We start from the raw sequence: 14512 nt of genomic DNA, 5'->3' as shown, positions 1-14512 counted from the left end.
ATACCCTACATTGCATACACCATGTCCATGCCACTGCTCGCTCACAGATGCGCCTCCTTCATCAAACGTTCATCTCGACTACAGGGACAAGCAGCTATGATTATTTGCATGCATTATTCACAAATCCACAAGATATGCCCGCTCACCTGACTGATAGACATCTATATATCTCATAGATTAAATATGAATGAGGGGGGTAGGAAAGAACACAATCCACAATCCAAGTACCACAGTACCTTATAAATTACAGCAAGGTCCATACTCTGCTGCCAAGGCTTATCAAATCTGGAGCACTGTAGTTCTAGAAATTAATAACAAGTGGCAAAAAGCTGTCGCCATTAACAGTCACCCTTTCATATTGAGAAATCATATATGAGCGAACCTCCAACAGCAAGGTCTATAATGTGCTGCCAAGACTGATCAAATCTGGAGCACTGTAGTTCTAGAAATGAATAACAAGTTGCAAAAAGCTGTCACCATTAACAGTCACCCTTTCATATTGAGAAATCATATTGCTGATGAAACCTACCACCTCACCCCTTCCTTCCATATATGCAGTCCCTAACTATTCCCTGGTACCAGCATGGCTTCAATACATGGATAAAATTCTGATACAGGAACCCACAACACATTAATCCATGAGTCAAGTTTTTACAGTAAGCTGTCTGTTTACATGATACTGTTGGGTTCTGGACAAAGACCAACTTACAACTGTACAAATATTTACAGCAGCCTGAACACAATTTACAGATCTCTTCTCGAACAGATCCTCAAGCTCAACAGCCGCTTAAAAAGTAGCACCAGCTTTAAAGCAGGAATTAAAATACTATCCTTTGGATAAATCAATCAGCTAACAAGCACTGGCTCAAAGAATTGGGTGGTCTATAACAAGGAGCCATAAGACTGCCGAACAGGTCACTTCACATGAGAATCGTAGGCATCTAAAACAGAATCTGGGATAACTAGAGGCAACTTATCCACATACATGAAAAGGCGTCTCATATTCTCTCTTGACATTGTCGCAATGTCAACAATATCACTGCTATCGGTAAATACCCATAAATCACCTGAGTTTACTCTCTTGAGGCTATCACGGCAGAAGGGGCATGACTGCGATCTTAAACGCCTGCATCCACCATTCATTTGATTAAAATCTCGTACAACATTATAGGTAGGAGCATATAACTGTGCTGAAGAGCCAAGCATTTGATGAAACCATATGGTCTATTTTTACCATTCCCTCTTTCTTCTAGCACAAGAGCCAAAATAAGCAAATGCAATTTTTGAAGAAAATAATATTGCATGAAAGCAAAGAGCAAAGTTGTATCTCAACAAAGTTGCAAGAATCCCTTCAATCTCGTGTAAAAAAAAAAAAATAGGGATCAGACAGAAATTGCATGGATAATAAAATGATATATGATTTGGGCCCTCATTGGTAATAATGATTATCAAGGCCACAACTGCCACTATTGCACACAATCGTTCAAACCCTTCTGTCTGACAATGTTGTTCCTTGGGATGTGAAAGCTTTGCTTTTTTTTTCCCCTTTCCCTCATTATTTTAGTGACGGAAACAATTGGCCTGCCTTAAAGTAATACATTAACCATTAATTTCATCAGGATATCATGCCATGCTATTCTGTCCACATGGTATAAAATTTCGTAGCTCCAAATATTTTATAATATAAATAACAATCTGATTTTGATAATCTAATTATTCACATTAATATTGGAGACATGGGACTTTAGGAGGTAGGAGGTAGATGCATTCTAGTAGCAGTAAATGATTTTCATGGATCTATGGGCATTTCCTGCAGAGGAAGAAATGAAAGAAGAAATTCCATGTAGCGTGGACCAAATCACTCAGGAGCAGACCCCGAAGGAGATTACCAACAGGATGCTTATCAGCAGTGAGCGCTTGTGTAACACAAAGTATCTACCACTTTTTCTGCATCCTTTATTGACCCTTACAAACAATGGGAGTACAGAAGAGCAGAGGACCACAACTTTCCTAAACAGAAGGATGAGAGATGAGAATTGAAGTAGCATTTAGTCTTCCATCTGCTATAATGTGACTTATGGCCAGACACTGTAAACAAAAGGAGCTAAACCAGAAGTCTCTTATAAGCGCTGCAGTAGCAGTAAATGAATCAAAGAATAGTGTTCAAGCCCCGACTCTAATGTAATATGATGTAAGTTGAAGATTACGAGGTGATAATGCAACGATCTAATCATAGAGGGAAATTGGCTCCATATCGCACGCTTATATGTTTGTGTTTGTTTCCATCACATACAGTTAGATACTCCTATACAGTCCATATTTCTAGAAGTATCTCAATATGTGCCGAGTAGGTAGGATATGGTCTCCCCATAAGCATAACATATATGTAAACTACTATTTGCGAATATATGATTATAAGTCGATTGGAATGCCTTACCCCCATTGAGTTAAATGCATTCTGATATATATGATACCCCAGAAAACCAAAATAATGCAATGTATTGAAATTTAAGAAAGGGAGGAGCAAGACAGGAAGGACCATACCATTCGCGGAAGCATTTCATGCACATAGCATGACTGCAGTTGGGCAACACAACCTTGCTGTTTGTCTCCATGCAGATCCCACATTCTTCCTCTCTTTCAACATCTATCTCTGAGAATTGCCTCCTTTCAACTTCATCTCTTCTCCTGTACTTCTCCATACAAATAGCCTTTTGCTTTTTATCTTCCATATCAGTGATCCCTTTATGCAGTTGCATCAGAGAGGGAAAAATCACAGCTGCTCATGAACAACAACATAAGAACCAAGACCAAATTCTGATCTGAAGAGAGAAACTTTCTATTTACTGCAAACCAATCGATTTACCATAGAATTCCCTGATACTTGCTTTCCTTTCATGGGTTGACATGGTTGTTGTTCCATCTACATAAACCTACATGCAAGAAGTTCCTTAAGAATGGCATCATCATCATGAAAGAAGCATGCAAGAAGTCCTTGACTATAGATGCAGCATTCAAAATTGAAAGCCATGAAATCTCAACCTTATATATTAGAATTCTCAGCAAACCGAGAGCCCCTGCAAGGCTACAGTCTGTCCACTGCACTAGGAAAAGAAATAAGTGTGCAGCTGGACTATATGACATTCGCATTTGAATACAGGCACCATCATATTCCCTTCGGAATTCCGAAGCCCTGCACCTTGCAATTAAGCATCAGAAATTACAACGGAGTAGAAGCTAGAATTAGAAAACGTGTATTTACCGTTTTGATGGTCCAAATCAAATATGACAAGAAGTCAACTCACCCAAATTACTACAAGAGAGACAGCAGTCTAGGGAATAGGATGTGTATGTTGAAAAGCCCACATGCACGTAAGCAAGTCCTTTATGTGGTTATTCCATTTAAAATAGCAGCCAAAAAAGGCAAAAATTAAAAAATTAAAAGAAAAATTGGCCTTCTCCATTATTAAAGGAATAAAGGCAAGTACAAAAACAACCAACAAACCGGGGAAAGGAAATTTTGGGATTATGTGAACCAGAAAATTCTATACAGAAAGAAAGGAGCTACCAATGCTGAAGATCATGACGAAAAGGGCCCAGAGAAAAGCAACTAGAAAAGGGAGCAGACTGTTGTGAATCTAAAACTCATAGTAATCATGAACTTCTTGTCAATCATGGTATTAAAAGAAAAGGAAAACACTGTAGAAGGAAAACCAGACAGTAAGTCAGTAACACTTACTGAATTGTTTATAAGCTGAGAGAAGCAGCAGGAAACAAGTACACTCTAGGTAGGAGCCAAATTAAAAAACAACTATCAAATTGCCTGTGCTGAATCATGAACACTGATAAACAGATGCCAACCCTACAACCAAATTCTATAAACTTTAAGTTGTAGTTCTTTGGCATTGAGATAAAGATGCTGCCACAGGACAAGTAAAACCATAAATTCGGGAATGATTCTCCTCACTAAATAGTTAGTTTCCTGGAAGTTTAACTTATGTAATAAGATCTATATCATAACCACCTTTATTCTGCTTTCTTTTCCATTGTGCTTCTATGACCTACACCAAAGTGCCCTTTTCGTTTCCCATAGTTAATGCATTAAATTGGAAACAAAAACTAAACAAACAATTTTACGTAGATTGAGAGCAAAGGTAACAAACAGATCAGAATATTTAGGTAATTCGTTACTGCCCATTTGTTTTGCTTAAAGAATTTTCTATATTAGCCTTTCGGTAAAAAGAGTTACTCGTTTTGGAAATTTCTTAATAGAATAAAGCATCTTAAAGACTAGGTTTCTGTTTGTAACGTAAAATTGCTTCAGAACTCCAAGTGAGTTGACCAGAATGCCCTTTGGGATTAGAAACTAGGTTCTTAGGTTGCAATTGCATCTATAGACTCTACATATGAGCAATAGACACTTTTTTATCGGATGCCTCTGAAGGGACATCTAAATTAAAAAAATTGTGAGCAGGAGGCACCTTTTTTTCCGGATGGCCAAGCCTCCCATCTCCTCAAAAAAAAAAAAGAAAAAAAAAAAAGCGAGTAGTAGGCACATTTGTGAGAATTTTTTTCCCTTGTGTTTTCAATCTACAAGGATAGGATCCTTTTTGTTCTTTCTTCCTCTTCAATCATGTTCAATTGTCCTCACCATTTTTCTACAACATGAGCAAGGAAACAAATCCAAAATCTTCCTTCTCTTGCTTTGATATCAAGTAATCTTTTTTCAAGATACGCGTGGATTGTGTGTGCTAATGCACATTGAACGTCATGATATATATGAAGTTTTCCTCTAATCTGATCCCACGAGCACTTCCACAAGCCAAAGGTTGATGATAGAACAACTACTAACAAAAATTCTGGTGTCAATATAGTCATTACTGAGCCATCTGAAAGGTCCATGTTCCCCAAATCACACAGCATATAAATGGAGCGTCTGTCATTTGGGCCCAGAGTTACTTAGCTTTAAGTCACACCTTCTACATCATTTCAAGAAAACAAGTTACTACTTTACAATTCAAAATTGCTAACTAAAATGCAAGAACAGAATTACAATATTCTATCAAAGGAATCTGCATAATTTATTATTTTACTTATAGTCAAACATCGGTCTGGAACATGCTTAGAAATCCAATCACCATAATTATGGCCCAAAGATATATTCTTTAACCAATAACCATGGACTAGAAAAGCCTTAAAAAAAAGTCCAAAAATTTCAAATGACAATCAAAATTTGACACAAGACGGAAAGAATGACCCAGAATGCAGAAAGAGAGAACAAAAAAGTTACAACTTTTGAACCGGGTTAGCTGAAAAGATTTCCAGAATTCTTCAAACCACTAGAAGAAAATAGAAGAAGGGGGGAAAAGATATCTCATCTCAAATTGTAACCAAAAAAAGCGAAATTTGATTGGAGAATAGCTGTTTCAACTTCAAATTCATCAAAAAAAGAACAAATGATGAACTCCACTTACAGTGTATTGGCGTGCTGGATGTCAGCTTCGAGGACTTTGAGGGAGTCCTTGAAGGATTTCCGCATGGAAACGAGGAACATCTGCGGAAAAAATCATCCAGCAGTGGAGGAAACCCTAATTTCTCTCCTCTCTCTCGCTCTCAAACTCTCCTTCCTCTCCCACCCAAAACCCTAACCTTTCGAACCTCCAAACCCCACACCTTTCCCCTTTTCTTGTATTCGTTGCTTTGAAGGAGAGAGGAAGTGGGACGCAAACAAGGAAAGAAAGGATTCTTCGACGCCACGTGGACGGGAAGGCGTCGTGCGCGTTAAACAAAGGGACTTCCAAAATACTGCACAGGATTCGCAGACTTTTACATAAATGATAAAGATATCACAAAGTGTGGTATCACTTAATTTTTTTATTGTTTTTTCGATGCTCATTGGGAAACTGCAGTTGACCTTGGTGAATGCGAGGCTTGCAACAAGGCTTAGAGGTTATCCATGAGAGGTTAGAATACTTTATATTATCACAATAGAGACATATTTTTTTTTAATTACTTTAAAAATTAATTCTCCAATATGGAAAGAAATCTAGATATCAAGAGACCATATCTAGTACATAACCATTAATTAAGTATTTAAATTTAGGCTGCGGTGTTAATGCTCACGAACTCATATATTTATTTAATTAGAAAAGTCAAAATATCTTAACCAATCAAGATGTTGGGTCGGTTGATATTTTTGAATACACCATATTATCATTTAATATTGGCCAAGATAGTAACAATACGTTACAAACAACATATAAACAAATAGTTGACATTGATGTTTGATACAAAATAATTTCTCAACTAAGATGTTGGCTAAGATGAGAACTATAAATGCACCTTCTAGTGTTACTCCTAGATTATCTCAAAAATGCGCAAAAAAAAAAAGAAAAAAAAGAGATGGGCAAAATTTAGGTATAAGCAAGGTCAGAGATAGTTGTATTCTCACCATGATGAGTGCTACCTCACCTTTACTTATCTCAGCAAAGAGATTGGTTGGTTCAACTTCAACAGCCAATTAATTGCACGGTCGATCAACTAATTAACATGCTAGTTGGTTTCTCTCTAGATGTAGAATTGATGGCCTTGAATCTACATATACTTGCATAACTAGAGAACCAGGTGGCATCAAGGTCAGAGTGGATAGATGCGAAATTCCCTTGAATCCAGGTAATGGGTCGAATTCAATTCGTAATATATCTGAATTAAAAAGAAATTAAAATCATAATATGTCAACTCCTTTCGTTTGGGCATCAGACAAGCAATTATCAAGCAAGTTAGAGCTTTTGTGCAGGAAAACTGACATGTCATGGAGCTCATTCCATGACTAATACTCTTTCATTGTGATATATCTGGCTTACTCAATATCTGAAAATCCTACGGGGAGGCGCATTCGAGTGAAGGAGGTAGTGATTTTAAAGTGATCAATCAAGTTTGGAGCGAGGAAGATTGCCATGATTCACTTCAAAAGAAAAGTTTGAATTCTCATGTGGCTTCGACCTTTCAAATGCCTTGCTCTTCATTTGCAAGAGGATAGCCGGTCCTCGATTTCAATACCATCATCTTCTTAATTCACCAACACACCCACTGTAACGAAGCCTAGCTTAATATTCTGTGAAGAGCTCGATCTGCATGCTAGTTAAGATAGTCTGCTAACACAATGCAAAGAAAAGACTTCATTCTTCTAATTGAATGAGACTTAAATTGGATGGTCATTTATGTTTGGAGTTGTATGTAATACTATTGATATGGTGAATACATTGGTCCTGTTCGACCATTCCCTTTCTGCTGCACTTTTACCCTGCAAATTTCCCTTTGCCACCTGCATGCTTCTCGAATCAGATCATGTTCCTTTCCCTCTTCGCTAGAAATAATTAAATGCAATGGTAACTCACTTTGGAATTTGGATTGCTCAAGTGGGCTGATCGACTGATCACTGATCGGTAATTATAGACAAAGACCGGACTCGACTGATCATTTCCCCTGCATTAGATGTGATCTTAAACATCCAACACAGAGAAATAAGAGATCCGGCTATGACAGCCCACCATGAAAATTTTCACCATGAAAACTCTATAGCCAAAGATTTATTATTATTATTGAGAATAGAGTTTGGCAAAGCTCAATCCAGAACCTATTGGCTGAACCTTCATACCTGCAAAAGGATCTGGGTCGTTGCAAAGGATCAGGATTTAACATCCTGGTTCGGATCAAACACTTTAGTTTCCGAATTAAATATCCTATTCAAATCTTTGTACTGCAGCAGTCTTTTATTTATGTACTGTTTTTACATTGGAGTGAGTCCTGAGCAGAATACCTGAGACTTAAAAGTGCTTGAATTGATGTCACATCTGTTCAGAAAATTAAATGATCGATTTGTATCCGAGAGCTTGACAGGCATGAATCTGAAAGCACAAAAGTTGCTTCCCTATCAAACTCCAGGAATGGTAAAAACCATGGCAGCTGTATATCTGAGATGCATGACGAACAAATACAGAGTTTATTAAATGATAATAATTTCACAAGAAGTATTTTCTCTTTTTAGCTTCAGAAAAAAATCTAGTTTTTAGAGTCGAAGCTTTTCTCTTCTTTGTTCATTTGGTCAGTACAATTTCCATCTTTCTGCTACACATGAGACTTGTTTAAATAATCCAACAGGAGCCTAGAGATCAACCATGCTGTTTGCGGGCAAAACTAAGAGAAAAAAAAAAAAAAAGCTGCTGCACTGTTTGCAGAAATATTCTCATACTTCAACAGGCACTGTTTCAGGACTCCACCTGGAAGGGATGTGCATGAAGCACAGAAGACATGCACTGTAAAACTTGCTGGCCTCTGACTTGCATTTGAGTACCAGAGTCCAAATACTGATAACAGCTGCATTTTTTGTCATGCAGCCATATATACCAATGGATGACAGAAATGTCGATACGAGGCTGGACAAGAATTGCTGGACCCTCTTGGAAGTTCCAGATGCAAGCAATCATATGAATAAGAGGGAATTGGACCTTATCTCCTTGAGCCCTTAAGCCAGTGATTACCACTGCCTGTTGTATTTGAGCTCCGATATACATGAAGATAGAGCCTCTCTTACCAGTTTGTTATTTGATTCCACACGAAGGACATCTTCAAATAGACTCTTTGCCTGTTGCAGCAGTTTCATCCTCTCCTTGCTATTATGTGGACGCAAATGAGATCGGTTCTGCAGTGCCATTCCCCATCTATACAGAGCTGCAAGTCATGCACGTATCAGAAAAGCGTTCAACAAATTGTTTAAGTAGAAAAATTTGTGGCATATGAGATAAAGAAGGGAAAGAAGATTGCAGATTGCATTTAATAAAAGAAAGAGCTTGCAAAAAAATGTCAATCATTCCTTAATATGGGCATCCCATGTTATGTCATGCATTTGCTAGCGTTACTCCTGAAAAGCCAGACCCACATTAAGAAAATGTTGTCAAAATATCAAGAGTTTGATACTATAGACTCCACTTATTAGTCACTGCAAATATCGGTCTTTGCGATTGAAAGATTGTTTATTTTTAATAGTTTATTGTTGAGAAAGGCCGAGAGACAGTCCTAGGCATTCAATGTTTCAGTGGGACAAGGAATAAAACATAAAGGCACAAGGCATAAACTTCATGGGAAACAGAAAAAAGAAAAAGATCACATGGACTGATAAAAAATAAGACTAAGGATGTGTGGAACCAAATGACAACAGCCAAAGTAAAGGACAGTCAAACTTAGCATTTATATTCAAGTGACGAGGAGAAATTAAGGAGAGATCTATCCTGTCATATTCTCAGAGGTATTACTGCAGACAAGATTTTATGGAGATCTTCATGTATTTATTTATCTGTTATGGTCTGTAATTTTTGATTTATCATATGTCCCAGCAAGTTGCCCAGTAAATGAAGCTGGACACTGCTTCACAAAATATTTATCAAGGGATCATTTTATAAAGTTTGCTGAGCTTTGCTGGATCAAAGTTGGATTAGTTAATCTCCAATCATAAGGTTGATCTAAACAGATGGGATACAACCTGAAGGTTAATATTCATGTTAAGGTTCAACTGGATAATGTTTAAGGATCTTTGCAAAAGAGCTCGGCTTATGATTTTGGCCAAAGCCTCCAAACTCTTGCTCAATCACTACATCCCCCTATGCCTTCCTTGCTCCCACTCTACCCCCTGAGTTTAATTATTTATCAATTTTCTATCTCCATCATACTTTCTCTTTTCTGCCCTCAATATGTATCTTCCCTCTCTTTCCTCACTCTCTGAAACATCCTTCCCTCTCTAAATCTGTTTTATTGTCTTCCAACTTCTCTCTAGCATAGTTACAATTTCTGGAATAGAACATTCAGATGCAAGCCCACCCTATTAGATATAGCAGTCTTCTCTGCCAGTCAAGTTTAATTTTTGTAACTTCATTCCTCATGTTCTTAAGCAAACAGCATCATATCTGACCACTAACGAGTTGGATTTCTAAGGCTTGGGAACTCGATGTACAAGCAGCCACAAACACTGCATCTGACTTGGACTACCAAATTCTCCTTGCAAATAGGTTATTGATTTTATATAAATACAACATTATTCAAGAATTACAAATGCATATTTGTTGTAAATATTCTTTTGTCAGTCTTCAGAAAACCTCACGCTAGTACTTAAACACAGACAGAAAGTACATTAAACAAAAAGCTTTGTCAAACAAGGAAAAGAAATTTCAAATCTAGTGATCCCTAATAGCTTTAAAAATTCCAGATTACCAGAGTTATGACACTTATGCACCATAACTATAAGAAACTGTAAAGACATTTTAAGTGAGAATTTGCAGGACTGAGAAACTATATTAGTTAAAAACTATGCAGCAGCAGCACTTCACTTTGATAGACTTATAGACACAAGTCAAAACGAATAAATAGATAAATGAATGACAAATGAACGAATCTGCACAAAAATAATATGAAGATGGCTCTTGAGTTTTCTTGCATTTATTTATTTTTTTTTAGTATGGTAAGGTGATTGTAAATATTACTGAACCTGCAATAGTTTCCAAACAACCATGCAAGATGAAAGAGATGATATTAATGTCATTTGCATGGATGGGAAAGTCAGATATTGACCATCAGTAAAATGGTTCTCTAGAAAAGTTCTCTCTTGTTTTTTTATGTTCTATAAGTATAGATAGAAGGATTAAGCTTCCATGTATCAGTACATGGTCATTAGACTAAGGCCTAACTGTTGGCTGATAGAATGCATTTGTTTGACAACACTAAGAGTAACTGGATAAGGTATGATGGATTACTAAGTCATACCATTTGGTGCATAAGCATTACTTCTGGACATCATAGCATCAAACTTATCAATTGCTGCCATGTACACCTTGTCAGCATCAAAAGCTGCATCCTGAAAATGGGGAACCCATGTCATATCCGCCAAACACATACTACATCAAAATTAACATTCATCAGAATTTATATGATTTTGCAGCGTGAGAACTTGCAGGTAAATTGGAGGAAGAAGAAAGAGAGAAAAAATTATTCAGCACATAAGGTTTATAATTATCTGACAGGACGACCTTCATGGAAGCAGACACGGCGAAAAGTTTGTAGTTTGTACTATGTATACATGGGATTACCAGTTGGACTAGCTGCCTTCAAAAGAATCTAACCAAGCAACTTTTGAGAAAATAGACATGGGGACAGACTTATGCTCGTGAACGAGCTTGATATGGAATTTTGCATTCAGCAAAAACTATAAGTTGGATTCAGATAGTATTAGTCATCGCTTGACATGGCTATCATGCTCTATATGCCCTGGTGCGGCTAAAACAGAAATAAAAAACCACTAGTCATGGCTATCATGCTTTGTTCAAATATATACTAAGAAACTATAAAGTTAGGGAAATATTTTGGCCTACATATCTTCTGTCCCACTCCACTCACACAAATGAGCACATGTGTGCACCCCCCACCTCAAACCCCTCCCCTCCAAAAAAATAAAAAAAGAACATACCAAAACACCAGCGTAAGCACAAACAAAATATGTTTAAATGTAACAAACATATATATGTGGTAAAGATCACAAGAAGAAACATAGGAACCACTTGAAATTTCACCACTCATGACTCCCCCTCTTTAGCTGTGAGTCAGTCAGTGCATTTGGCGAGATACATTGGTTTCTTATACATTACATTGAACATCTAAGCATAAGTCACAAGAAAGTCATATGAATGCTTACCGGTCCAATCTCTGCAATCAACTGAGCACGGAAGGATAGAGCAAGACCCCAATTATAAAGGCTTCTGACATCATTCCCATCTATAGACAAGGCCATTCTGTACTTTCTGCCTGCCTCGACAAGGAGTTCTTCACATTCTTCGCACACGTCAGTAAGGGCAGTTGCAACATTTTCTCTGCTCAGAATGCGAGTCTCCACTTTCTTAAACCAGAAGCCACGTCCTTTTCCACTCAATATGGTATCACTTCTTGATAGGAGAGTTCTCAGCTCCCGACTGATCTTCAGCTTAAGCTCTCCATGAAGAAGATAAGTGTTTCCTAACTGACCTACAGCTAGCAAGCTCACTGGCCTTAGAGCTACAGCTGTGGAAAGCAACCTTGCAGATTTGTACAGTACAGCATCTGCTCTTTCTTCATCAGCTTGATTCATCATATATTCCCTTGCCCGTTTTAGAAGCTCTGATGCCTCCTTCACATTTTGATTAAATTCGTCATCACCGGAAAGCATCGAAGATGACGACGTGTGGCCTTCTTCCATACCATCACCATGTACTGATTGTTGAACAGATTGGTCTTCAAATTTCACATCTGCTTCTTTAGAACCATGGGGACCAGTCTGCTCAACCTTCACCTTGTTGCTACTGCCTCCAAGAGAATTTGAGTACAACTTATCACGCATCTCAAAGGTTTGCTTTAAAAGTGACGATGTCTCTGATTCTGTGAAGAAATCCATGCTTTTTGTTGTTCTATGACTGGTATGATGATCAGCAGAATTCTGCATGTCATTTTGCGTTATCCGACCATAATTATGACTGAATATCATTTTCTGGTAACTTCCTTGCTTGGATGCAAAGTGCAAGCTTGCATTCAAATTATTAACCTCCTCATCATATGAAAGCAAATGATTATTATATCTACCATCTCTACAATGACTGGGTTTCTCTCCAATCTGAACTGCCTCACTATGGTCAGTTACCATCTCAACATTCCTAGCCTTCTCCGCCCCATTTCCTTCAGTACTTCCGAACAAGGCTTCAGATCCTTCTACTTTACAGTTGTCCAGACTTTTACTTGGCAATATATTCGAACCTTTCTCATTAGTTTTAGATGCTCTCACTGCATTTGGAATTGTATGGTCTTCCACAGGAGAAGCCACCTGCTCTTTGAGTTCTCCCTTAATGGTGGTAGGGTCCTTTCCTTTTGGGGGCGTCATCCCAATTATGTTTTCTTGAAACAAGCTCCCAAAGTATTGGACAAGATCGAGAGCAATTGATCCCAGTTCCTTTCTTTTCCGAATCGACTTCTGATTCAATTTCCTACCTCCTTCCCGATCAAAAGCCATATGCCCGTCTACAACATCACCTGCAGACAGAGCCTCCATTGTTTTCTGGCCACGCCCAATTGTTGCTCTTATATGCTCGATATTATCAAGAAAACTTTTAATCTTGCTCCTCTTTAACTGATTTGAACCAATGCCTCCTTCCAATTCATTTTCCAAATCCGACATTTTAACCTCCAACTCATCAAAAACAGCTCCCAAATCCATCATTTTCTCATCAGAAACCCTAAAATCAACTCCATTCCTTCCAACGTTTCCAATTGACCCGTTTGCCATGATTGACTGAGCCACTCCGGCCGAAAACCCAACCACGAAAACCACAACCGAGACCGGCAAAACCGCCATCGAGGAAACCCTAACCCTGGACACCACCAAAGCTGAGAGAAACCCTAAAACGAAGAGGAAAGCGTATTTCCGATCATCAATCCCAAGAGAAACCAAGAAGCTCCGCAGCGGATCGAGTTCGCCCGACCTATTGGATCCACCAAGTAGCTCCAGATCGTCCCAGCCACCGTAATTAGAGGAAACTACGTCGGACGAAGCGGAGAGGGAGCGGCAGGTCGCGATGAGCCTCCTCCGGCGACGATTCCAAGAACGCAAAGAGAAAAAGGTAGGATTTCTCGGGGAGGATGGATTGAAACGAAGGGGATTTAGGGGTCGAGAGAGGAGAGGAACCGATAAAGGAACAAGGGAATTATGGGAGATTAAAATCTCCATGGTTTTTTTTTTTTTTTTTTTGCCTCGCGGGGGAAGGGGAAGGGAAATGGAAAGGGCAGAGCTCCGGTGAACGGATGAATCACAAACTTACAAGGAAGTCCCTGCAAGTACAAATAAACATTCCAAAGTCCCCCAAGCTGATGGCGGACACGTGCCGCCTCGCCAGCAACTCTCATCCGATGGCGTAAGCTTCCGCTCCCCGACCTCGAGTGCGGGTGTCCGCATATATTTTTCAATGCAGATTTTTTTCTACATAAATATTATACGTAGAGACTGGAATGTTTGTAGGAAAATTGGGGGAAAAAAAGTCCTATCGTAATGTTTAAGTGAACATAAGCTGCAAATAGAAGATAAGTGTTGGTTTTTTGGTTGGCTCAGTCATATGCATCATCAAGTTCAGAACATTGTAATGTGTGGACTGAAAATGATAGCCAAAGAATCATTAGATTCTCAAATTCAAAAAGATGAACTGCACATTAATTTTGGTTTTATTTTCCTTAATACAGGACATGTGAGATTTGTGCACTTGTTTTATGCAACAATTTCTTAAATATTTTTAATTATAACAGATTTTTTGGTTGGAAATGTTCATCTCTGTTGATGAATATTAATGAAATCATGGCTGATATATGTCAATCTGCCACTAATTAGTTGCCAGCTTACACATATCAGCCCTGATTTCATTAATATTGATCAAAAAAGTCATTTATTATCTTTGAA

General features: G+C 38.2%; 2 protein-coding genes across 4 annotated transcripts; both read right to left on the bottom strand.

Annotated features, from left to right (window-relative positions):
- Nucleotides 1-497: 497 nt before the first annotated feature.
- Nucleotides 498-5709, bottom strand: LOC103698155 (E3 ubiquitin-protein ligase AIRP2-like). 2 transcript variants are annotated; one of them, XM_026801546.2, is made up of 6 exons: nucleotides 5475-5694; nucleotides 3306-3332; nucleotides 3043-3193; nucleotides 2867-2933; nucleotides 2545-2779; nucleotides 656-1126 (listed from the first exon to the last, which is right to left on the bottom strand). In XM_026801546.2, exons 3-6 carry the CDS (start codon nucleotides 3148-3150, stop codon nucleotides 916-918), a joined length of 621 nt encoding a protein of 206 aa, XP_026657347.1. In that variant the 5' UTR covers nucleotides 3151-3193; nucleotides 3306-3332; nucleotides 5475-5694; the 3' UTR covers nucleotides 656-915. The 2 variants fall into 2 exon arrangements, with proteins under 2 accessions (XP_008778372.1, XP_026657347.1); XM_008780150.4 differs by lacking the exon at nucleotides 3306-3332 and having other exon boundaries at nucleotides 498-1126; nucleotides 5475-5709.
- Nucleotides 5710-7983: 2274 nt separating this feature from the next.
- LOC103698140 lies at nucleotides 7984-13860 on the bottom strand. Of its 2 annotated transcripts, none has more exons than XR_003383759.2 (3): nucleotides 11738-13860; nucleotides 10813-10943; nucleotides 7984-8730 (listed from the first exon to the last, which is right to left on the bottom strand). XR_003383759.2 is itself a non-coding variant. In XM_008780133.3 (3 exons), the coding sequence occupies exons 1-3, from the start codon at nucleotides 13790-13792 to the stop codon at nucleotides 8537-8539; spliced, it is 2340 nt and encodes a 779-aa protein (XP_008778355.3). In that variant the 5' UTR covers nucleotides 13793-13854; the 3' UTR covers nucleotides 7984-8536. The 2 variants fall into 2 exon arrangements, 1 of the variants encoding a protein (XP_008778355.3); XM_008780133.3 differs by having other exon boundaries at nucleotides 10813-10903; nucleotides 11738-13854.
- Between the last annotated feature and the right edge of the window lie 652 nt (nucleotides 13861-14512).

The sequence above is a fragment of the Phoenix dactylifera genome, chromosome 18 (genome assembly GCF_009389715.1).
Source record: "Phoenix dactylifera cultivar Barhee BC4 chromosome 18, palm_55x_up_171113_PBpolish2nd_filt_p, whole genome shotgun sequence".
Lineage (NCBI taxonomy): Eukaryota > Viridiplantae > Streptophyta > Magnoliopsida > Arecales > Arecaceae > Phoenix > Phoenix dactylifera.
Note: the sequence above shows the minus strand (reverse complement) of the source record. Positions and strands in the feature narration are given on the sequence as shown.

Coding starts and splice junctions, on each gene's coding strand:
- LOC103698155 (XM_008780150.4), bottom strand. CDS start 5,554: ATGTTCCTCGTTTCCATGCGGAAATCCTTCAAGGACTCCCTCAAAGTC. Junction 2,934..3,042: donor TGAGAATTCTAATATATAAG/GTTGAGATTTCA, acceptor TCTTGCATGTAG/GTTTATGTAGATGGAACAAC. Junction 1,127..2,544: donor ATGAAATGCTTCCGCGAATG/GTATGGTCCTTC, acceptor TGGTGGATGCAG/GCGTTTAAGATCGCAGTCAT.
- LOC103698140 (XM_008780133.3), bottom strand. CDS start 13,792: ATGGAGATTTTAATCTCCCATAATTCCCTTGTTCCTTTATCGGTTCCT. Junction 10,904..11,737: donor TGATTGCAGAGATTGGACCG/GTAAGCATTCAT, acceptor CCCCATTTTCAG/GATGCAGCTTTTGATGCTGA. Junction 8,731..10,812: donor TAATGCTTATGCACCAAATG/GTATGACTTAGT, acceptor CATGACTTGCAG/CTCTGTATAGATGGGGAATG.